The sequence below is a fragment of the Larimichthys crocea genome, chromosome XI (genome assembly GCF_000972845.2).
Source record: "Larimichthys crocea isolate SSNF chromosome XI, L_crocea_2.0, whole genome shotgun sequence".
Classification (NCBI taxonomy): domain Eukaryota; kingdom Metazoa; phylum Chordata; class Actinopteri; family Sciaenidae; genus Larimichthys; species Larimichthys crocea.
Window position 1 is genome coordinate 5,744,264 of NC_040021.1, and position 24,659 is coordinate 5,768,922.

The 24,659-nt window shown below is 40.3% G+C and overlaps 1 protein-coding gene across 4 annotated transcripts in view; it reads right to left on the minus strand.

Annotated features, from left to right (window-relative positions):
• The window catches only part of rgs6 (regulator of G protein signaling 6), a 76,381-nt gene that overhangs the window by 13,852 nt on the left and 37,870 nt on the right, over positions 1–24,659 (minus strand). For all 4 annotated transcript variants that reach the window (XM_019261663.2, XM_019261664.2, XM_027284171.1 and 1 more), the window contains exons 3-8: positions 7,279–7,375; positions 5,156–5,206; positions 4,297–4,403; positions 2,165–2,216; positions 781–845; positions 451–527 (exon numbers count right to left, since the gene is read on the minus strand). In XM_019261663.2, coding sequence (XP_019117208.2) covers positions 451–527; positions 781–845; positions 2,165–2,216; positions 4,297–4,403; positions 5,156–5,206; positions 7,279–7,375 — 449 coding nt within the window. The remainder of the gene's footprint in view (positions 1–450; positions 528–780; positions 846–2,164; positions 2,217–4,296; positions 4,404–5,155; positions 5,207–7,278; positions 7,376–24,659) is intronic.

Consider the following 24,659-nt stretch of genomic DNA (forward strand, 5'->3'; position numbering starts at 1 on the left):
GTCTGTCTTGAAAGACGTCGGGACCATGTAATCGTTCTCACTTTCATATGTTAGCCTCTGGATTCGGTGTATGTCTATAAATAAATCTGAGAGGGCTGTGTTTAAAGACAGCCATCCGTCTTCGTTTTTCCGCCCTTTTCTGTCTCAATTTTCCAAATGCTGCAAAAGCACGTCATCTTTCATCGCTGGTCTGAAAACAAATAACAAATCATGTCATCTAGCTCAGAAACAAAAGCGGTGGGGCCCACGGTGCGACGATAACACTGGATAGGTAATGTTGTAAGAAATTCCATTACAGGAGGGTTAATGGAGCGAACGCTCGCTGCTCGTGATATTGGGGAGGGTCACATTGAGATTATACTGCCTTGTTTATCTTTTACCTTAGGTGTGAATGACAGCACTACGTGCATTGTACTTTCATGTGTTGCCACGGTAACAGAGCACACTTACTTGACCTGGGCCTCAGCCTGCATGTAGATAAACTCCCACTTCCTGGCAAAGGCTCTCTGCAGCCTGGCTAGGTTCTCCTGAGAAGATAGAGATACGGAGACATGTCATGATCAAAGATCCAAGGGATAAACGTGACATTAAAACAAATCTAATTCTAAATCGTAAGATATCGTTGGCAGGTTTAAAGTTTGGCTCTGTTCTGAGAAGTCATTTAAGAACTCACATTATCACAGACGCACACAAATCTGACCTTTAAGAAGTTGCCGCAAGCTTGACGCACAGATCAATACTAAGAAGTAATAGTTTAGAGGAAGAGTCCGCAGCACTCACCGCCTCATAATCTGCCAGCTCCAGCCTGGTCTTGTTCTGCATGGTGCGCTTGCACAGGTAGATAGCTGAGAGAAAGAGCAGGAGAGACGATCGAAGACTGGGATTTATCAGTATACACATTCTGCTCCCCCCATTCATCCATGCATCTCTCTCATCCCCTATAGACCTGCCTCACCTCACCTCTCCTCACCTCCCACGGTACGAGAGTGTAATCAGTTTCAGTGGACGCCTGTCCACCTATCTGTAGCTTTAGGATTGGGAGGTGGAGTGTGAAGAGGCACTAAGCCCTAAACTCATGGCTGCCTCTGTGACAAGATGAAGGCCAGGAAGTGGACTGTTGATTGACTAATCCTCAACTGGTCCCCTCTTCAACAGTGGAATGTATTTGGATTTACATTCAGGTATAACCCAGTAGTGTGTTTACGCTGCCAGATCAGGTGTGTCGAAGATTTAGGGGGCTCTACTTACAGTTTCTCCTTCACACTAGGAGGGATAAGGTGAGACGAGGGGTTTGCAGTCTGCAAGTGCACGGCTAGATGTCACTAAATCCTTTAAGTTGATTACTTTCATGCTAAATATGTACATTCATGTATTCAAAAAGGTATAAGTCATAAGATTTTCCTGAAATCAACCCCCACTTTTGATACCAACTTTTAGCAATATCCATTTAAGAACTGATTCAGTCCAATGTGGAAATATCTTGATGGACATCAATTGAATTAAATCATTTTAGCAGCTCCTTAACAAGATCAACTACTTATTTTTGTTATGATCTTATTTTAAAAAATGTGCCCACTTTTGAGGGCTTGAGCAAGTAAACATGTCCGATATGGCATCCATATGTTTATACGGTTAAAGGTCAATATGTTTAATTTGCAAACCATCATATTTACGTGGCCCTATTGTGAAACATTGAACTGATTTGCCCCGTTTCATAGCTTCACCTACAAGTCATTTTTAAACCTGTGCAATTATCTACGCTGTAAAGTTATTTCTGTATAAACCATCAACACTGTTGGAGCAGAGTTACTCAGGGAGCTGTTGTGGGATCCAGATTGATCCCTAGATTAGGTCTGAATAGTGGTAACTCTTACAGCTGTGTATTCTAATGATTTTGGAAATGCACCAAAAACACCCGACACCCTGCACCAAGGAACGTTTAATAGAAATAGATAGAGAAAGTGAATATTAGAAATCTGAGAATCTGTGAAACAACTGTTGTTTTTGTGCCCTGCAATGGAACTATGGATATCAATTTAAACACTGTTCTAAGATATGTTAATAGGAGTGGGAATAATGAGCTTGAACAATTTTTAAAAACACAGATGAGGACATACTATAAGGAGGATTTATCACATGTCAAACTATCTTTAAAGGCTCTTACCGTAGTCTGTGTTCTCAGGCTCCCAACAGTTGGATGGCCAGAAATACGGTGCCTGGTGGGAAAACAAAATAAAAAAAGGGAGAGCCAAAGATGTTGATTATGAAATGGATTAGTATTTCAAAGACAAAACTTGGAGTGATGACGACGACCTTTATGAAACAGTTGTGCCTGTGAGACACAGCAGTGCACGTGATTGCCGTTCACCACTGTGTGAGCAATCAAAATACTTCATCAGAATTCAACAGATTCAGAACAGCTGACTCTTAAAACTTTTCCACCAGTAAGAGGCATCCTGGGGTGCCGAACAGGCGTGGGAGTACTGACTGCAGCAACACAATAAAACGAGAAGCGATGAAAGCTGCAAAACAAACAATGGCAAAGCAGAACAATAAAGCCGGCGGGGAAAGAACAGATGCTGATAGGATTGTTATTTGACATAGCTCGCAGGGTTTTGAATCAAAGTTTTAAAAAGCATGTTTGGTTGCCTCGGCGAGGGGAGATTCTACATGGCGTTAATTGTTTTGAATTTGCTTCTCTGTGTTTCTCTTTGTCTTGCACTTAATTTGCCCAGAAAATGAAATGCTAATGAATAGTGATTATCTTTATGAAGCTTTTCTGTTATGTAAAACAGCTCTCCTCCTCCTCCGCCGCCTCCTCCTCCTCCTCCCTCTTCTTGTCTTCTCTTCCACTTCACTTTGAAGGAGGAGATGCAAGGTCAAAGCACGGTAATGTGCACTGCCGCCTGGTTTAATTAAACTGCTCCTACGGCTCCGGTGAGGACTCGGCCCTCCAACAAGACCCGGTGAATAGGAAAGAAGAAGATGCTACGCAGAGATCATTGTAATCTCGCCAGGTGCCGCCTTGCCGTTCTGAGTGCTCAGGACATCGTTTCCTATTTTTAATTAGGAAATTCAGGATAAAAGAGTCTGGCATAATTAATCTGTGACTTTAATGCCACTGTCTTATCTGTGAACAGTGAAGGAGGAGCAAAATGTCAGCAAGCTCTGCTTTCCTTTTTGTCTCGTGATGAGTGCACTCCTCTACTACACTCTGTCGCTCTCTGTAGCCGCCTACTCAGCCCCAACCAAGACCTGCTTCCCTCGCTTGCTCGCTTGATGAATATTTTAACAGATCAGCATTCATTTTTAATAGGGTCACTGGATCCCAACACAGTACTGAAAGCTGTAGACAGCGGACAGGACCCTTTTGTCATCAGGATCAAGATTGGTGTGCTGTAATTTCATAACAGAACAAGTAATCTTCAGCAGCTGATTGAGGTCTTTATGAAACTTACCCCCCCACAATCAGATTAACCCCGCTGGACTAATGCAGGATGAAGAAAGGATTAGTCCAAGCTTAGGTCTCTTATAAAAGGGCAATTTGCATTTATTGGAGATAGCAGAGAGAATTATTATAATCAGTTTATGATTAATAGACTATTTAGCTTTTTTAATACACTGTGTGTGCAAAAATACAGAATTTTAAAAGTCGCAAAAAGATTCTCTTGAATCTTTCTTGCAATCTAATTCAATTCAAATTCAGCATGTAGAGGTTTGCTGTGTTCACCATCTTGGATGAGCTCAACAGAACACAAAGAACAGTTGAGGCTGATGGGAATTGTTGAATTTTTTAGTTTTGCAGGTCATAAACCAAAGTTTTGGAGAATTGATAATGATGGTGCTGCTAGAAGAAAAGTCAGGGCACCGCCATGCTGTCAGGAAACGATGAATGAGATATTTCACCGGACAAGGAAAAACTTTGACCTGCTAGTGCTGTTAGAGAAAAACTCAACTCAACCTGCTGCCACAAAACACCACTCTCAGCTCCTGCAGCTATGACCTCATACCGTGCGTGTGATGGTTATTATAACATGGTTTTCAAAATCAATGTGCTCTCTTGGCAACATCTGATATTCAGCTCGGTGTCAGGTGACAAAAGAGGTTCAACAACGTGTCAAGTATCTATTTTAGCTTTCTATGTAACCCTAAACCTGACCTGAACCATGACCCCACTTTTACACCAGACACCAGCCTTTAAGATCAAGTACCTAAAAGCTCATTTTCACAGGACCGGCTGCGCATCTTGAACTATCTAAATATAGCCTTTTGTTACCGCTCGATGCTCCTGCTCACCTGAAAACGATAGAAAGTGCCGTCGTCTTTGAGGGAGAGGACGTGGTCTGAGATGGGGAAGAAGTACCCCTGAGCTGCGATGAGACTCCCGATGTGCATGGCCTCAGCTGTGAAAGAAACAGAACAAGGAGCACAGATCACTATGGGCTCCTCTGCACTTTACATTATTATCTCTGCTGGAATCAACCCAATCAAATTAAAGCTCACACATTAGCTGTATTTAAAGTTTCTGATCAAAGCTTAGTGTTCTAAATCTTCTGATTTCAAATTCATCTATAGGATTGAGCCCTGTTTTGAAACGGATGACTCAATGACTGACTCACTGACCAGGCTGTGGGCTACTGTACCAACAATAACCGCTGCTCTCCCACCACCATGCCTCAGGTCAGGTCAAACAAATAACAAATCCATAGCAAAAACAAACAAGTCAGTATATTTTCCTAAAACCATACATTTCTTATTTCCCTGCTCATTCTGCGTGTTTCTGCACAGCATTGTCTTTGTGAAAACTGGATTTTCTGTTGACAACAATTCAGGTAAAGTCAACAATTAGTGGTAATGTGACCTGCAGAGACCTTTTTCCAAACATAGCAGTATTTATGTTTCCAAGACGACAAAAAATATAATTCCTAGTCACAGACCTGCAGTGCCTAACACACATAGGATGAATGTACCTTGTATTTTATCTTACAGTGCAGTTCAGGATACTTTTGACAGCCACATTAACTCATGTTTTGATATTAATGCATATTTTTAGTTGTTCTAATCTAAACTATGAAGATTCTTTACTGTTGTGTAGCCTGCTCAATTTCTGTTGTCATGCTTAAAAAAGTCATATTCAGCACATTTTTCAACTTACCTGGATCCTCGATGGACAGGTTCTTCATCAGCCACTGTACAATATCTGTACCTGAATCAGGTCAGACAGATAAATGACTGTTATAGTACTGAAGAAGATGGAAAAAACGTGAGAAAGAAGAAAGTTTTTCCCCTTCTAAATAGATACACGTAAACACTTTTTGATTACTTATCACTCAAAGCAAATTTCAAAGCGAATAACAAACGATGAATACAATTAAAGGTCCCATAGTTTACAGTTTTCTGGTTTTATATGTGTGGTTTTAAGTACTAAAACCTTCTCTTTATAGTTTTGCGTGTCCTCTCTCATGCTTCTCTCCGGAGCTTTAGTAAGTACACTGTTTTTTCTGTTGCATTTTGTATCACTGAGCATGGGTCAGGGGTGTTGAGTGTAAAGTTTTGACATCACAACTTTACATAAGTGCCAAAGACACAGTTTCCGAATGTGGACTGTGTGCATTTCTCTGTGTTTTGATACTTTGACAGTATTTAGACAACACCTAGACCAGTCTACAATGTTGGAACTTTAAACAAACAACAAGAAGGTATACGATAAATATCAAAACTGCATTCAAAAGTACATGAACAGAAGTTTCAACAGAAAAATATCATATTTGGCTTCATGTAAAGCAGTTGTGTTGAAGAATAAAGAAATACAAAAAGCGTACTAAATAATAGATGAATGTATCTCAGCTGGTACTGACGGATATTTATAGAAAGGACATTATTTCATGTGATTCGCATGATACAAACAGACTTTATAGTGGAAATAGAGTAGCATCTCATTTGTGCCTCCCCTCTGTTTTCTCTGAGTCCCGAGGGAGCTGGTGTTTAATCCTTCATCATTCATTAGTTTCCTGGCCCTCGGCACTCAGCTGCAAAACATTTGAGCTTCTGTTCTGCACATCCATCCGCCGCTGTAGTAATTGTGTTTATTGATACGCTCTGCTTATGGCATACTGGGAGTAATGCAGTTTCCATAAGTGCAAACCCTGAGAAAATAAGAGACGAGTGTTAATAGCCTTCCTTTGTTTCCGTCATTTGTTTTGGGGTGTGTCAAAGCCTCCCTCTGTGGCTCCAGTCTGTTAAAGTGATTTAGATGATCAATCCAGGCAACTACAGCCAGCAGGCGGATTTCAATTTCTACCTGTCAGGTACACCTGGCTTATAATGTTTTTCTATTTTAAGTGTTGATTTACGAACGTTGACTGAGTTTCACACGTATTGACATCTACGGTCGCAGCTCTGCTGGAGCAGTCGGAGGTTGATTGCCTTGCTTAAGGGCACATTGACAGTAGGAGGACGGCATTACTCATTCAGTTTCCACACTCTCTTTTCCAAAACACTTAATCATATGTTGTCCTCCCACTTTCCCTCCAGCTATTCAGCTTTTCTCCAGTGATCCACCGCAGAACAAACAGAGCAGCAGCCTCGACAGAACCAGAATGAAATACAGCCACAACACATATTGTGTTTTGGGCATAAGGGTGTGACTCAGCTGGAGCTCTAGCTGTTCCAACACTACTGTCATCACCATTCACTGCTGTTATTATCTGTGCTCTTTGGGAAGACCTAAAACCGAAAGCTGAAAAATGACATCGATCCTGTGTGGATTGTAAACTTGACGTTGAATTTTTTACAATTGCATGACCACCTGATCTGTGTGCATCAAATAAACACTGTCACTAGTTCTATTTGGGAAACCTCCTGGACATTATGGACCTTTAAAATAAAGTGTCACCCGATAAAATAAATAAATGACAATATCCAGAAGCAAAAATAACTTTTGGGATGTGACTGTCCTGACCAGAAAAACTACAACAACACTGGTCATGTGGTTTAAAACTGCAAAGCAGATCTTATAAAAGTCTGTTGAACACACAGAGAACTACTGAGCATTTTAGCCTCTTTCAGCTCATTGTTTTGGTTTTGCATCAACTTGCTCCACTTGATGAGTTAGTTGTTAAATCAATGCTGGTTTAAAGAGCTTATGTTTGCATTTTTCAGAGAAACAGATCATTCTGGTAACGTCATGTTGCATCTGCGGATGTCAGATCAGAAAAAACGCTCATATGGGTCATTTTGGAAGGTAATGACAAACGACGTACAGATTGAAAGTCTTACCTGTGACGACACTGGGGATTTTGGTCATGAAACTTTTGACAGTTCTGATGGGCACACCTTCAGTCTCGTCCTGGATGTGAGTGACAATGTCTTCAATCTGCGGAGACAGAAGAGGAGATGCCGTTTAAACGAGGTGGACTTTTGTTATTCATTTGAGGCAAGGCGTACTTAGGAGGATTGAATGTGCTATATTCGGCATATCAACCAAACCATCAGTGCGCATTAGTTTCTACTCTGCAGCGAGTCTCCCTCCTTCAAAGTCTGCATGTAAAGATCAGATCTTTTGCTTCAAATGGTCTTTTGTAGCCCCGTGTTCTAACTTGTTATTCATTTTTCAAACCATCTTAAAAGCATCTCATTTAGTGAAGATCTGAGGTAATCTCACTTCACTTGAGCCTGTGAAGACCACAGCTACATGAATTGACCCTTTCAAGAGGCTGAAATTAGACACAGCTGGTGCATGTACAGAACTTCAGCATAACATTTGTACAAATAAATTTTCTGCCTTTCCTCTCAAATCAGTCACGACATTCTCACTGGTTTACCATTAACATTGCCCCAGCTCCTCTCTTTCACAAGCAAATTTAGATCGGAGGAAAATCTGAGTCACATGAAATACATTTATAGAAACAGGGGTTCAGACGTGGTTCAACATGACAAACACAAACCCGTTATCAGATACAGATGTTAGACGAAACACATTTTTCGCTGTGGTAATCAGATTAGAGCACGAGTCGATGCTGTTTTGATTGCAACGTTGACACCTCTTCTCTGCACAGCTGCTTTTGTTGCGTCCGAGAGTGGGAAGTGAGAAGTTGGTCGCTTTGGAGACAGATAACGCAGATCTACCACACAACTCGGCGTCTATAAATAAACTCAGAATCAACTCCTGAACACAGAGAGAGAACAGAGAGTGAGGTGGCTACAGTGATCACATTAAAGACGACTGCAAGACTTCTACACAACTTCCTGTGCTTCTTCTGTTTAGTGTTGCACATGCCCTCATGCTGTGATGCATTTTTATCACATTTTTAGCTTCATGAGTGTGTTTGTAATTTGCACTGGAGTACAAATCCAACGCCCACGCTGGGTCATGGCTTGCATGACTACTTCCGCAACAGACTCAGCGCTTTAAATAGACAAAACACACAGAATCCAAGGTCGTTTAAAATTAACACTGACTTTTACACGCAAAATCATTTATGCTTGTGTATGAACAGCTGATGCATCATACTTATGTCCTACAGTGCAAAATAAAATTGTGTTCCACCTGTCTTTAGAAGCTTGATAATTTGACTAAGAACATGATTATTTACAGCAGAGGGACCTCAGGGAGGAAATGCTGGATGAGAAAGATTAGAGCTGGCAGTAAACGTGCTACAGAAGAGAGAAACTCAAGTGCTTCATAAGAACAAAAGGACAAAGAAGCAGAAGCAGCCCAGCTGGATAAATAAGTTGTTTTTTTTCTGCACACTGGCTCACACAGCATGGCCATCAGTACTTTCTTCAAAATCTTCTAAAATAACAACAACAAAGAAATACAACATACAAGGTGAAAAAAAAGCATTACCAGGACGGACACTTGCACTGATAATTGCAGTGTTTCCCACTCGAGACTGTGGTGGGCGGACTTCAAACGTTCTCAGGCTTTCACCCAAAGAAAATGCACAATTTGTACAATTTACAGCTCAATCTGTTTCACTTCAAGAACAAGAGTAAGACACTAGTATTAACAATTGTGTGCTCTAATAAACAATTCAATCATAAACCATTGGTTATACAGGTACGAATGATTATGACACAGCAAAAAAAAAAAAAAAGCCAGATTTCCTTTCATACATTTGGAAAAATTAAACACTATATATAGTATGGCATGGCTGAATACTTGATGGTTTTAATTAAGGGTGCTTGAATGAGGATTTTTGAGGCCGATCATGAATCACTGGAAACAGTATCAGCCAGTCCTGATCACAAGGTCTATTTGAAGTAGGGTTATATAAATGTAATATTCTGTATTTTATTTTTGGATTCAAATTAAGAAATGATGAAGTATCGTACTCATTGGAAGGCAACGTGTACAAAATATGTCTCTCTCTAGAGACACAGCCTAAAACCTGTTTATTGGGAGCAGTTACTGCAGATTAAGGACAAGGCAAAGGCCATGGAGAAATAAATAATAAAAGCAGACAATCGATAAAAATATTCCTGAAGAAAAGAAGCTACAAGGTTGTGCTGTGACGCGTGCGTCATCACCCCTCTGAGAGGGTTTTGTACAGCTATATTAACATCTTGTGTCATAGTTATCCACACATAGATCTATCTAAAAGGAATGGTTCAACACTTAATACAAATACACTTACCGACACTACTCTGTTTTCTGTTAGAGCTAAGACAATTAACTTAGCATAAAGACTGGAAATAAGTAACCCGTCTCTTTTCAACTATAAAGTCTACGGCAGCACTTCTGGAAGTCACTAATTAACATGTTATATATTGTTTTTTAATCCATACATAGAAGACAACAACTTGGTTTTACAACAAGTGGTTTTACAGCGAAGTATAGGCTGCAGACAAGAGATGACATGACTACTCACTGTGCCTTATTTATAGCATGCAACTTTAACTTAAACCTCAACTTGTCAACTTTATATATTTTAGTTTGTGTTCAGTTCTGGATTGAACCAGTCTTGGCTCTGCTTCCAGTCCTTACCCTGGGCTAAAGCAATCATCTCCTGGCTCTGGAGTTATACTTAACAAACAAGTATGAGAGTCTTACTCGAAATAAAAAAGAAGAAGCGCAGTCTCTAAAATGTTGAACTTTAATGGAGTTACTATTACACTTTCATCCGTGGTGTTCTTTTTGCCAGATAAGTGCATTGCTCGGGGACACAATAACTGCTAATAATAAAAGAAAAGCCCAAAAAGTACATCTTATTCACCTCCCAAGAAAAATATGTTCCAGCCAGTCTGAAGATTCAAACTGACAAGCCTTCTTCATTTACCTCCCAGGCCATCAGATTGCTGTCACCCCTGCTCCCCTCTCTTGTTAAAAGAAACAGATCCTGGCCTTCTGCCATAAGCAAGGGCAGAGGCAGCTTCGGGCTCCACGTCAAAATCAATATAATAATACAATTCTAACAAGACCTTGATGGTGTGTGGAGACAGCTGGTCAAATGACTTTAATGGCTTCCGCTGTCATGAACAATACAGTCCTGCCCCACCAATCAAAATGAGTATTCACAAAAGCTCTGTTGCAGATTATAACAGCTATTTATGATACAGTTTTAGAAACTAAAACGCTAAGAGTACCACATGCATGTCTGATCACAAAAGACACAAAATGCTACCATTTAAAATCCAGAAAAGAAAAGTCGAAGAATCGCACTTCTGTGCATCATCGAGTCATTGCTGCATTAGCCACATTCTAGTGCACAAACACACAGCTTTATATCGATATGCTGAATTATAGTTACACTAGTCAGCATCATCGGTGAAGGCCGCTATGAGAACAACAAAGAATAAATTCAAACCTAGAGACAAAGATGAAAATACATCACATGACTGGTCTGGAGAGTATGTAAGGCATAGTGCATTACATCTTATACACAGACAAGATTTTACTGTTCTGGAAAGTTACCATGGCAGCATCTTTTTATCTATCAATCTTTTTAACAAGGTAAAACTACAGTGGTTTTCATGTAATAAGTCATTTACCAGGGGTGTGAACATAATATTATGTGTTTGGCCTGCAGGACAGTGTTGCTCTCCTGTTATTGCCAGTTTAAAAAAAAAATTATTATTTTTTTTATGCCTTTAATGATAGGACAGCTGAAGATAGACAGGAAGCAGGGGGCAGAGAGAGGTGAAGTGACACACAGTAAATTAGCCGTCCGATGCAGGATTCGAACCGGGGCCAGCTGCAGCGAGGACTATAGCCTCCACACACGGGGCGGCTGCTTAACCCACTACGCTACCGACCACCCGCAGTTTCAACATTGTTTCCGCATACCTCTGTCTTGGCACTGCTGATACCATCAATTATTAATGAGAGGACTGTATTCTTTCACACAGTGCTGCTGTCTGCCTGACTTTAGGCTTAGATTTAGGTTTGTTTTAAGGTCAGGATGATAACTGGGGCTTTAACTGGTAGAAGTACTGGACCATACATGTGATGTGTGAGTGCGTTTCCGGGTTTGTATGAGTGCATCTGTGTGTTTGTGTTTTCTGCTTTGAGTGCGGGCCCAGTAGGAGCAGATTTCATCAGACTTATTGCAAGCCACTCTATTTTACTCCCCGTAGAGCAGTGGGCTGCCTGATTACAATGTTATCACCACACGCTTAGCATGGTCCAGCTAGTGGCTGGCGGCAGCTTGGCAGGCAGGTGGATTATGGGGTGACGAGGACTATGCTGCTGATTGTGGTTTAATGATCCCCTTGGGCAACAGGATTGCCGTCCATTTGTACTCTGATGTAGATGCCATCGCCGCTGTCCCTCAGTAATCTGTTTATTGTTTGAGTGGGTATCATTACTACAGTCTTATGCGGGGCTGAAAGAAGTGAGATGAAGGGAGGCAAAGCACAATATTCTTCTAACCTCATACTATAGCAAGGTAAAGCTTCATACAGAAAATGATTTCAGCTATGGGGAAGTAAGCACTCCACTTAAAAATACAAATGTCATGATGTTGGAATATTAATTACTATTTACTGAATTAAAAATGACCAACAATTATCAACAATGCATACATAATTACAACTTAAGAGTGCTCATTTTGCAGAAGAAGATCACTATGTATGACCTGCTCTGTGTTGGTTGTGCCACCCTATGGAGAGAGAAGTGACACTGGACTAGGTGAAGCACTACCAAAGATTTTCTATAACTGAAGATACAGCACTGCCATTTCTGCCAGTGATATGAAACAATATACTCTCAAGTGGACATGATCTCCAAAAGATTGCGTTGTACCAGAGAGTTATGGATCTTCTTTGGTGAAAGACGATTCAGCACTAACAGACAGAAGCGCTATCTGTGTTGCCAGATATGTTGTTATATATGATATTATTGGATTATTTCTGATGCATTCACATGTGAGAAACATTTCTTTAGCCGGTTGAGGTGGAGGTGATTTTAACTTTTAATATACAGTATAGTCTAAAAGAAATGTGTCGTTTTGTTAGATGATCTTGTGTTTCACATGAAAAATCTTAATACAAAGTAGTAGCTATGCCAAGAAAATAAATTTAAAAACTGTAAAGCGGTGACAAATGGACAGTAAACTACCTTAGAATTGTACAAAACAATACAAGGAGCAGTTGTAGATAACTATTTGGATGTTATCTCAGTCTATCCCGATGCTGCTGTACATGTCCTGCAGATTCCAGCTGTTGTTGTCTAGGTCCAGCTGATAACCCTAAAACACGGTGCAGTCATTCCTGGCCACTTTGAAAACAGTAAGTTACACAACATTTGTTCAGAATGAAAGTGGGCTAGAACATCCTGAGTCAGTCACATCGACCCATGCGGAGAAGCCACAATAACTCTCAGCAGGACCCACAGCGAGGCATGCACACCGAAAAACCCGCAGAGAAAACCAACAAAAGTACACTTCATTAAAATAAAAAACACAGTCCTTTTGAATATCTGACCTTGAAAACAGCTGCAATTAGACTTTCTTGGCACAAAGAGAAATGTGTGGGAGAGGAGGCCGACATGGCCATCACTGTGACTATAATGAAGCAGGTATACGTCCTGCTGGGAGAGAAAATGTCAGCATGGGGGCCTGGGATGTCTGCACAGGGATACCTGGGTAACACATTTTTAAAGATGATTAATTTTTGGCCTTTGCAAGCTTTATTTTAATAGAGGCAGCTGAAGAGTGACAGGAAATGTGGGGAGAGAAACGGGGAATGATATGAGGGAAAGCGCTACAGGTCGGATTCGAACCCCAGGGCGGCTGCTTTACCAACTGAGTGAAACACCGCCCCAAGGGTAACACAGAAAGAAAACTACCTCCTCTGAATATTGTAACTCCAAAACCATCCCCACAGTGACAGTTTAACATGCTGCCAGATCGATAGCAGGGCTGGCTGAAGGCCAGCTGGAGAACAAGCTGACAGACGACTGGTGTTTAAGTCAACGATTGGGTCGAATATTCCATCCGCTTATTTGCTCACATTCTTTGACTGTAAGACAGTTCCACCATCCGAGAGATCAGGGCCTTTAGAAATGGATAATTATCACTCCTGTCAAACAGAATTCTGTTCAAGCCCAATTTAATTATGATTCCTCGGATGGATTTTTGAGCATCAAAATATATCGTGAACTAACAAAAACTGAAAAATGTCACCAAGAGCAACGGCCTAACAATGACGTAGCTCACAAAGCATTTACTCGCTGCACTTAACTACTTTAGATGGATTCTCATAAAGTCTATCCATGGCAACAGTCAGAGACTGAAAAAGGTAAAATAATCTTTTCTTTCCCTCAGCAGTGTGGTTTAAACTTGATGATCATATTTTATATACCTCAGAGAGCAAGTTCAGATATGCCTGGGAAGAATAATAAGCGACTCCATGAGCTGATTCATTTTCTGGACTGGCAAAGTATGTGATCGGACTTTGTCACAAGAGACCACTCGCTGATTTAGCTCCTTCCAGTGCCATTTCAGCACATCTGCATATTACCTTCACAAGATCCTTCATAATCAAGTGCTGAGACATCACACTGATTGCAACATGTTCTTCTGTGGCATTAAGTGGCACTTCCATACAGACAAGGAACACTTGACAGAAAGTCAAGTGACAACAAAAGGGAAAAAAAAGAGATGGGTGACTGTATGGATGTGCTTGCTGATAGCTAAATGCCATGCACATATTAAAAAGCACGATCTTAAAACATGCAGTGGTTCATCAGCCTGCAGAATACGTTGACTGAGCTTCAGGGTTATGTAAGTAATGAAACGAATTAAACATAAAGCAACACGCAAAGGCTGCGGTCTCCCTTTAGCAGGAATGCTTCAGGTACACTACAACTGAATGTATCTGCAACATAATGTGATGATTATCCTCCACATTGCTTTCTAATGTTGTGGAGATGGTGCAAAGAGATCCGTCAGACCCAAGCTCCAAGTCAATTGATGGAGGCAACTATAAATCAAATGCACGAAGTCCCTGCCGGCTCCACGCCTGTTTGCCGTAAAACAACCTAAGCTCTGACTGTAAGCAAAATTAAGTTTTACCTGTGGTGATCAAAGATTAATTATGTTATCATTAGTAACAGTATACCATAAAGATCTCCAATAACAAATGTGATGTTTATGAATTAGGCCTATCGGGTTCCTTTTGAATCCTGTAAGCCGTTAAGAGAAGCCAAAAGATTAAATTACAGAACCAGTGACAGGAACCTCTGGGCTTAAATAGATTCAAAAGAAACTCCATCTGCATTTTAGGTCAACGCCATGCACATATTCTTCGTATACCATGTTTGTTTCAGAGCTGCTTTCCAGTCTGACACATTATGTTGAAAGAAGCTCATTATCTGCATGTCCCTGTCAGCCAGTATGTGGTATCTTAATGTCGCCACAAACATTTGATAGCTCGGTAAAAAAGAATTTCATTATGATCGCCTGAGAAGAAACGCAGCTCATTTCACAAGACGAAGCTTCAGTGACGTGCTGTTACTGGAAGACGCTTTGTTGACACACACGGGTTTGAGCGTCACGTCGCTGCTTGTGTTTAACACTGCAAACTACTTCTCACACACACACACAAAATATGGACACTGAAATTCTCCCACTCAAAAAAGCAGTCATCCATCCAAAGCAAACATATGGCATAAAACCGCCAACATCCCAAAAGCTTTGCTTAAAAGTTTGCATTGGCAGAACTTTCCAAAAACCTGGTGCATTCATTGTTTATCACAACAAAAAAAGTTTAAAAGTTATTATCACGCAAGACAAAATTGTCACCCTATAGTAACTTTAGGATTTCAGGTTTCTGACCTGTCTGAGAAACATGCTGGTGTTCACTGGTTTTCTTCAGTATTAACTGCTGCTTTCCAGTCCAAAGGTCACACGTGGTTTTTAGTTGTTCTAATTTGGTCTAACACTGGTTCAAGATTAATTAAAGTTTTATCCCTAATCACTAATGTTTTAGCTCCAGTTTGGTTCGATATGCACAGGAAATTTATCCCCCTCAAGTCCAAAAATCAATAGAGTTTTAACCATAGTTTGGTCTAAAAATCAATGGTGTTCCAGCCCCAGTTTGGTTGAATATTAATTGGTATTTGGCACATTGATTCGTCCAGTATTTATCAGTGTTGTTTTCCTGGTTGGTCCACCACCACAACATATGTTGCTGCAGTATCAGACAGTGTGCGAGTAGTAGTAGTTGTTGTGCACCAGGCTCTCTATGGTTAGACGCAACAGTGGTGCGAATCGTGTGTGGCCATGTGTCGAAGCGTTGATGTGGCTTACGTACAAGTGTCATCTCAGGTAACTGTTCGCTCAGAGACCAGGCTTTCCTTTCAGTAGGGCACCTTTCCTCCCCTGCAGTGTCTAAATCCCACAGCTGCTGCTCAGAGATCTCTGCACCACTGCAGATATCACATGGCTCGCTGTAGAGCGGATCATAATCAGGCTGAATTTTAAGATTAGGCTGCCAGGGGTCGTTCCGGGGATAATGCTCCTTTTTTGCATTTTATTATATCTCTCCATTCGGTATTTTTATATTATTTAATCTTTTATTTATACTCTGGAGGATTTAAAAGGATTGTCTGGGTTTCCCACAGAATTATATATATATATATTTAGAAAATGTTTTCATTAGCTATAGTAAGGAAAGTATATTAAAAGAACATTATGAGCCCAAAATGGTCATAATACTCTCAGTGTAATATATAATCTTGTTATAATTTAACCTTACTGTAACAATCCAATTGAATATATTTAGAGTTCATACTAGATAAATAAAACAGATTATCTTCATGTATAATCTCCTCGTCAGTAAATACTGTGTGGTCAATTATAGCTGTAAATCTTCCAATAAACTTTGAGAGAGGATCTCATAAGAAAAGACCACATTCGCAAAAGCCTCTTAGTGTTACATAAGCTCACATTCTCAAGTGTAAATGAGCGAACTAAGATGATCTTTGGTGGTAGAACATTTCCATCCCCGCAGCTCTGCTAAATTCAGAAAGACTGATGAGCATAAATATGCATTAAGAGATTATCTTTGTGAAAGACTCCACAGTATATTATCCCACTCGCTGTGGGGCACTAAAATATAGAATTATACAGCAGGCAAACATAAAGAAATGATTGTACAGCATCAGCATAATGAAAAGTGGGAGATATAGTGGGGAAACAAAAACTCTGCACTCAACTAAACATTTGGACTTGAACCAATAAAGTGTCTGTTTTCACCATATTAAACAATTAATGCCTTTTCATTCAGCTTCCCAGCAACAGCTTATCAATGGCTATTAAAGAAACACAAAAGTTAGAGTGGAGCAACTTCTTGGCGAAACATTGTGTAGTGCGCGCTTGCATTTCAGTCATGCTGGGAAATAATATTGAATAAAGTGTATCGATTGATGCTGAATGCAGTGAAATGCACTCCAGGGAACAATGCAGTATTATTTCCAGAACTGCAGTATGCTTAAATCCAAAAGGCTGATTGTTCTGTTCCTCCCTGTGTCTCACTGAACCATATATTACTTTTATTTCTCCCTTAATTTAAATGACACATAAGTCTTGAATTATTTGTTTATTTAAATGACTTATTTATTTACTACCTTAAATGAAAACCACCTTTTAATAAAAATATAACACAAACTGTGTTAAACTGACTAAACTTTGTTCAACAAACTTCAGAATCAGTGTGTGGATGTAGTGGTGTCATGGCAGACTCTGAGGAAGAGGATCTGATAAAAAAAGGATATGATAAATTAAATATAACCAAACTAATGAGGTCATTAATTGAGCTAAATAGAGCGTAACTTATTCCTCGTAATAACATTACTTCAAGATCCAATGTGGTTTCTACGTGTAAATATTATAACTCCATCCTGCATTTTTGTTGTTTTGCAACAGTCTACCCGGTGCCCGTGGTGCTGCTGTCGCGTATGACTCTCTTTTCTCACACTCAGTGAGCCATTCGCTAGAAAAGGAAATGTATCATTTGCAAATGTTCTCAGTAACACGAGGAGGCTAACTATGATATGTCGACCTTTTGTTGAAGTGTGCGGATAATAATAAGGTTCTGATAATGAATCTTCCCTGTGATGGAAATTGTTTAATAAAGTCTGAGCACGTACAGTTCACGAACATGCACTTCCATAACACGGCTGCAATAAGAGGGTCTTGGGTAATCCCATATTCTCTCTCATATCTCATGCAGCAAATTAGCATTTTTCTTGATTTGGGAGGATTACCAATCTGCCAACATGGCAAAGGCCAAATTAGTTTCATCAAAATTATTAAATGTAGCAACTTTGATCAAAATGTGTGTGTGTGCATGTGTGTAGGCATTAGTCACGCATTAACACACACAAGCACTGACACTAAATGAATTGCCTTTCACACAGAGTGGGTGTAATGACCGCGGAGATGGCGAAGCCGTCTGTCTGCAGGGTTTATATCTGAAGGTCAGCTATGATGGGTTCGTGACAGTGATGATGACTCTTACTGGTTTCAGCCCAGTGCATCCGGCAGCGCGGCGACGTGACTGTTAATGGAAGTGTAATGACAACAGGATGGCTTTTGCACAGTTGACTGCTGGTGCATCTCCGCCTGACAGCCGATAGCATCCCTGAGAAATTTACAAGGCTAGTCAGGATTCCAGTCCACAAAATCAAAGTCATCTGGTTTGTGCATCTGAAACAAATGCTTATCCTGCAACCAATAACTGATGAAGAGATGATCTAGAATCATACCTCAGTGGTTGAGTGCACTTTAAAAGTACTCATACTCATCGTGGATGGATAAAACAGTGTTGCTACTAACCACAACAAATAGATTTTGCAAGAAGAAATTGTTAGATATATTTCTGAATCGCAGTGTAAAAAGTCTACAGCCTGCACATATAATATATATAGTATAAATGTAACAAATGTGAAGATGAACTTATTAACAAAAGTAGTAAAACTGGCAGAAAAATAAAAGTACTGCTGAGAATTAACCAGAATCTTTTGTCATTTCTTTCTCTAAATATAACAAAATGAATTATGCAACAGTCTTTCACTGTTTGACGTTCACAAATTAAAAAACAGAATAAGAAAGACAGTTAAAAAATCCATCATAGCCAACACAAACCGATGTTGAAAAGAGGATATTAGTTTTTTAAATAAACTTATTGGTGTTTTTAATCACAACCTTGACCAGGAGTCCACTCAGCTCAGATATCATAGTGTGAGCAGTTTACTTTAGCAATGAGATTTGTGGTGAGAATCAACCCTCTGTCTCTTTTTCTGTCTAACAATCAAACAAATTTCAGTGAAAAAAAGTAGTTCAAAGACAAAACATAATTGGACAAAAAAAAAAAAAAGGGTGTCAGACAGACGGACTGGCTGCAGGAGGAGCAGGGGATTATACCCTCAGCCTCCCTGGGTATGATTAACACCTTTGGGATGTGGCACCTTCTGCAGTGAGTACAAGGCGCCGTCGGCGACTGTGGTGCAACAGGCCGTCTAGCTGACTGTAGCAGGACCCAAAGAATTATCTGGATTTGGGCATGAAAGACCATTGTTTTGTTTTTTTTGGTGTTCGCTTCCATCTGTTCTGCCTCAGCAAGATGAGTAAAACAAAAAATTAACTAAATCTAGTTTGAGAGAGGTTCAAGTTGGACCTCTTATTATGGAAACACAGTTTGTTTATATAACTCCTGATGACATAATACAAGCAGCAGGAACGGAGCGATTGCTGTTTAGGTGCAGCGAGACAGTAAAATGTTTATTAAGGTCTGTAATTTACAATTCCTGTCTGACACACACTTTCAGGACTGTGTGGATATGTACAAGATAGTTCTTGACTGCATACTTTCTCTGGCAGAGTAATTCACAATTATATAATTGTATTAGTGAGTTGGGTAACAGTGTGTAATTCCCATCAAAGCTATGCCAAATTCAAAAAAGGTGCACAGAGTTTAATCAGCAGAACCGAAAACACCTAAATTAATCTATAGAATGTCGTTTAGTGTTAAATTTACCTACTATAGCTGCAAGGTTCAGCTACTTAAAGATGCTGCAACTTATTAGCAATGTTGAGCAGTTTAGTAGTATGACTTTATGTAGTATATGCATGCATGTGAGTAATGAAATTCTGGAATTAAAGCAGGGAAAGGGCACTCATTGCCACTGGAAACAAAGCTGGAAATGTGTCCCTGTTTGAATCCCAGAAGGACAAGTGGTGGCTTTTATTGTAAGTGTCAGAGGATATTTTTAGCTGCTCCTCAGGACAGCTTTTTAAAGTCCTTTCTTGGTTATTGCTTGCATGCTGAAAATAATTCCCATCCTGTTGCTGCGAGATGGGTGCTGGCATGAGAGGGGCTGCGGTTTTGACAATCTGTTGATTGCCCTCGTGCGTCCTGAAGGACACGGTCAATCACCCGCTGGAGTGTATGTGAACAAAACAACTGATGTTTTCTGGTTATTTTGCTGAACCCCTATTTTCAAGAACCTGTGTCCTCTGGTGTGGAGAGTTGGTGCCACCACACACACACACTGCTTTACATATTCACTTTTATTTCAATGTATTACATGTGTGATTTCTCGTGTGTCATGCATGGGTTGCAAGTATGGTGTGAGTTTCGAATAGTAAAATGCTTTAGTGTAAAATAAGTGAGAGGAAATTACATCTCTTTGCAAATAAACAGCTGTCAGGACCTCGAACATTACAACTTGTGCGTGAATAAGTCCATCACTGATGACCGTGACCTGAAGCGACCATACAGTACAAACACACCGGCATTTCAGATACCGCTACTCATCCAGCTTAAGCCAACTATCTGTTAAGACAAAGAGAAAGTGATGAATTCCTGCGGCGGAAATGTTACGAGGTCAAAGTTCTCATAAAAACTTGGTGATTGAGTTCTCTGTCTGGCCGAGAAGCTGACCAGCCACAGACAGCAGAATGTGAACTGAGGCCAAACACAGTCCCTGGGCTATAATCAGTCCAGACAAGTTTTCATTGCTCCTAGCGAGGGACACCAACCGAGCTGACCTCGCGTCTCAAAGCCAGACACATTCATACCTGGCAGAGTGAGTAATCGTCACAGGGGGAGGTTGATTATTTTCTATTCTCCCTGTTCACTCATGGGAGTCCAGCCTGCCTACAGCAAATTATGTCATTACTGTGATATGAAATATCTTATCCCATGATTCCCCTCATGAAACTTATACTCCAGATAAGAAAGATCATTTTATAATCATTATCCGCGCCATCGTTATCATCGCAGCTGCCAATGACATCCAGATATTCCACGGGGGATTAAAAATTATCTTTAAAGGTTTCTGTATCATTAACTTCTCCAGGGTGTATCCTGCCTCTCACCTTAAATCAGCTGGGACAGGCCCTCCGTGACCCTGAGCTTAAACGGTTACAGTAAATGGATGGATGGATGGTTTCTGTATCATTTTGCCCTTATGCATGCACGGAGCATAGAGAAAATCCACTCTGAGCACCACATGTCCTTGATCAGCTGTCCTCTTTCTTGAAGTAAAGAAAGCTGTTGGTTATTGGCAACCCAAGGAGAAACAAAAACAACACTTCCAGCGTCGCATACCCAACGTCTCTTAACCTGCAGATGCCTGAAGCCAAGACTAGAGTTAGAAATGTCCTTTCAGGAGGGTTTGAGCTGTGTGTGAAATAGTGAAAGTGCATTTACAAAGAGAAACTTAAATCATTTTTAATAAAAGAAATATTCAAATAAAACGTAGCGAGGGGGGAAAGGCACTTGGCATTTCCTTTCATGGATGAGACCGTGCCCATTTCAACTTCATTCTTAGTTTGTCAGAGAAATCCATTAGCCTACAATTTACTGCTCTCCTGCTGCACTGTCAAGAGTGAATAGGGACGGGTACGTGGGTGTCTCTGGAACGGCATTAAAATCTTTTCATCTTACCTAACGCTTCAAGGATTCGGCATGAAATAGCACTGATCGAAGGCTCTTTGCGGAGCTTTTTGGGGATCTCATTAAAGCTTTGAATTCTGTCAGAACATCATTATGTGTCGGAAATGCATGTGCTCTGACAGAGGACTGTCCAATAGCGTCTTTCATTCCAACTATAGTCTACTTCTATATCGTTAAAATGTGTCGCATTATGTTTAATTGTCCAGAATTTTCATACAGATGAAAATTAGTTAACCCTGGCACATGGAGTTCTACGAATATTAATTTCACCTAACCATGGATGTAGCTGCGATGCAATGAGTTCAGTTTTTCAGACAAATTAAACAGCACTTACGACGGCAGCTGGGATTTCCTGAGGGACGTGCCGAGGACAAGAGTCTCTTGTTAATAAACACAGAACAACCCTCTCTACATACACTAACATGATGAGACATTATATGGAATTACAATTTTTTAAATAATATAAATCTTGTAGCAATGGGAGTTCTAAGGTAGGAAGGAGATGTGTGGGTGCTGGGAATAGATAGCTTTAGTTATTTCTGCAAATAGAGCAGCAGAGCTGTTAAAATGCCAAAAGATTCCTCACGGAAAGGAAAGAAAGCGGCTTTAATGCCCAAACGCTGGTCGATAAATAAAGCAAAGTCATAATTACTTGACATAAACCGCCTCCAACACACGCTAAAACACAAGGTTTCTTTTTCTTCAAAGGAAAAAAACAACCTCTCAGAATTACATAACACTTTTTACACACATAGAAACCCACACGTTTTCTCTTTTCTTCATGAAACAATCTGTCAGATCTGGCCGACACGAGAACTCACAGTCACAGTTAAAAAAAAACCCTCGCTTTTTGTTTTAACAAAACTGTCAAAATTAATCACACATACAACCAACCGAAGCCCTGGCTGCGAGTGTTGTTTGGGAATGCTCACCCACTGATCATTTCACATTCCCATTGATCAGTGGGTGGCAGAGCAGTCAGGGACAGACGGTTGGGTCTCTGTTCTGTCAGATGCAATGCAGATTGGGTATGATCAGAGCTCATTTGTGGGATTAAAGAGGGGGGATGTGTGTCCCTTTACCCTCACTCTGGAGAGGGCTGTTTCTGAGTGCAACAGGGAGGACTTAGATCTGAGAAACAGGCCAAAGGGCCCTGCTCTGGCTGAGATTTCAACAGCGCTCTTCTCTCTGTTTATTTTTCATCTTCCCTGCAGCATCTCTTGTTTAGCATCACATGAAAGAATCAGTGAAAACTGTTAGATTAAAGTATTTATCAGAGACGTTTTCATGACTCCTTGGTTCATCTCTTACAAGAAGAAAATATATTGAAGACACTGGACCAAAGCAGCTGCTGTTAGTCCGGCGTGAGCAACCTGCCTTTCGCCATCTGTTCTGTACACTTTTTCTCAGTGAATGCAGGACTCGGTAAAGTGTTCTCTTTCACATTATGTCTCTGTGGATCTTAAAAGATTCAAAACCTGCTCTGCATACCTTTGGTCTGCTGCATGCACGCTTTGATTTCTTTCAGTGCCAATTTTCAGCTCTGTGCTGTGCCAATGAACCGGCGCTGTGCGGCGATTAGGAGAGAGAAGAATTCTGCCTCAGAGCTGTCATTCTTAATGCAAATAGCACGAATACCTTCAAGACATTTTCTGTAATTGATTTATATTTTTAATTTAGTCTCTTAGCTGAATCAGTCCAGATGTTCTTTTTTTTCATGATTCACAGAGAGGAACTAGAACATTTTGAGAGTGTTTATCGTCTGATTTTTTTCTGCACAGTGCATGTGCAAGATTTCCTCGAAGATTTTTCATTGGACGTAAATATGCACACACACACACACATGCACATACACACACAATACCTGCTGATAATGGACTGTGAGTGTGTGTGCGATAGTCTCTGTCAAAGAGAGCGACTATAACAAACACATATGGATTGTGCATGGGTTTAAAGTGTGTGCTAGGTATGATCTCTGTACTCATACACAAAAGAGACTGGGGGTCTAACTGTGGGTTCCCCAACAGATTCAACAACAAAGCATGCTGTCTACATTACATCCCCCAGAGGTCCAATTAGAGTGGAGACTGAGCTTTCTTTCACACTTTACCTGCCCAACTGCCAGGATTTATTACCTTCACACCAAGGTGGTTATATTTTCAGTACCGTTTTTTCTCATGTTTGGTCTTGAGACGATTAAGATTTCATTTGTCTACATTTGTTAAGATAACTGCCCCGGACCGTTCAGTTTCAGCACCCTGTAAAACAACAGATCAGACTTAAAAGACAGACATTTAGTCTCGAATCTGGTTGAAAATCCCTGAATCAGATAAAAAACAATCCAGTGAGAGTCTTCCAGGAATTTCCGTTAAAAGCAGGAGTCAGTAACTTGACAAAACTGAGGAAGACAATCGAATCAAGTGTGATTGTCTTCTTTGTTCCATCTGATTTGTGTCATGCAGGCTTAACTTTCAGCTAAGGAGTTTGTAAAATATGGATGTTGGATCTGCCCTTTAGGAGGCCTTGATAAAAGACGACGAGTTGCAGCCATGCAACTCGTAGCTGTAAGAAAATGTAGGCACAGTGTTACTTTGAGCTGAATGCTAATATCATCTTTTGCTGATGTTTATAAAAGGTATAATGTATAACCACGCTCACAACCTTAATTTAGCATATTAGCATTCGAACATCAGCTATTTTGTCATAAACCATTGAAACTAACGGACAAACTGAAATTTCAAAGCCAATGGGATTTTCCACCTGTATATTCTTTCACAATTTCATTGCATGCATGCTAAATGCTGACAGGAAGTGGAGCCATTGTTGTGCCAGAACCAGAGCTGGGCAAGTGGGCAACTCGAAGCTCCATGAACGTAATGGCAGATGCGAAAAAAGACATCGACGGAGGAAGACTGGTTGTGGGTGGCTGACTAGTTGTTGGCAAGAGCTTTGTGAAATAAAAGACAGACGCTGTGCTGAGCTGGCTGTCTTGTTTTGTTGCACTTGCTTGATGTTTGTATGTAACATAATCGAAACAAATGGTAATACATTGCAAACTGTGGGAGCTAAATTGCAAAAAACTATTTCAGTGTAATGTTTTAAATTGCCTTAAATTCTGTGTAGCTCTTTTCTATGACAATGAGACCAATACTGATGCATTTAAAACAATGCAGATATAGCAAATTTCCAAATTATAGATCAATATTGTTTTAACCTTTCCCTTTAGGGACCATTGGTATAAATATCACCCCATG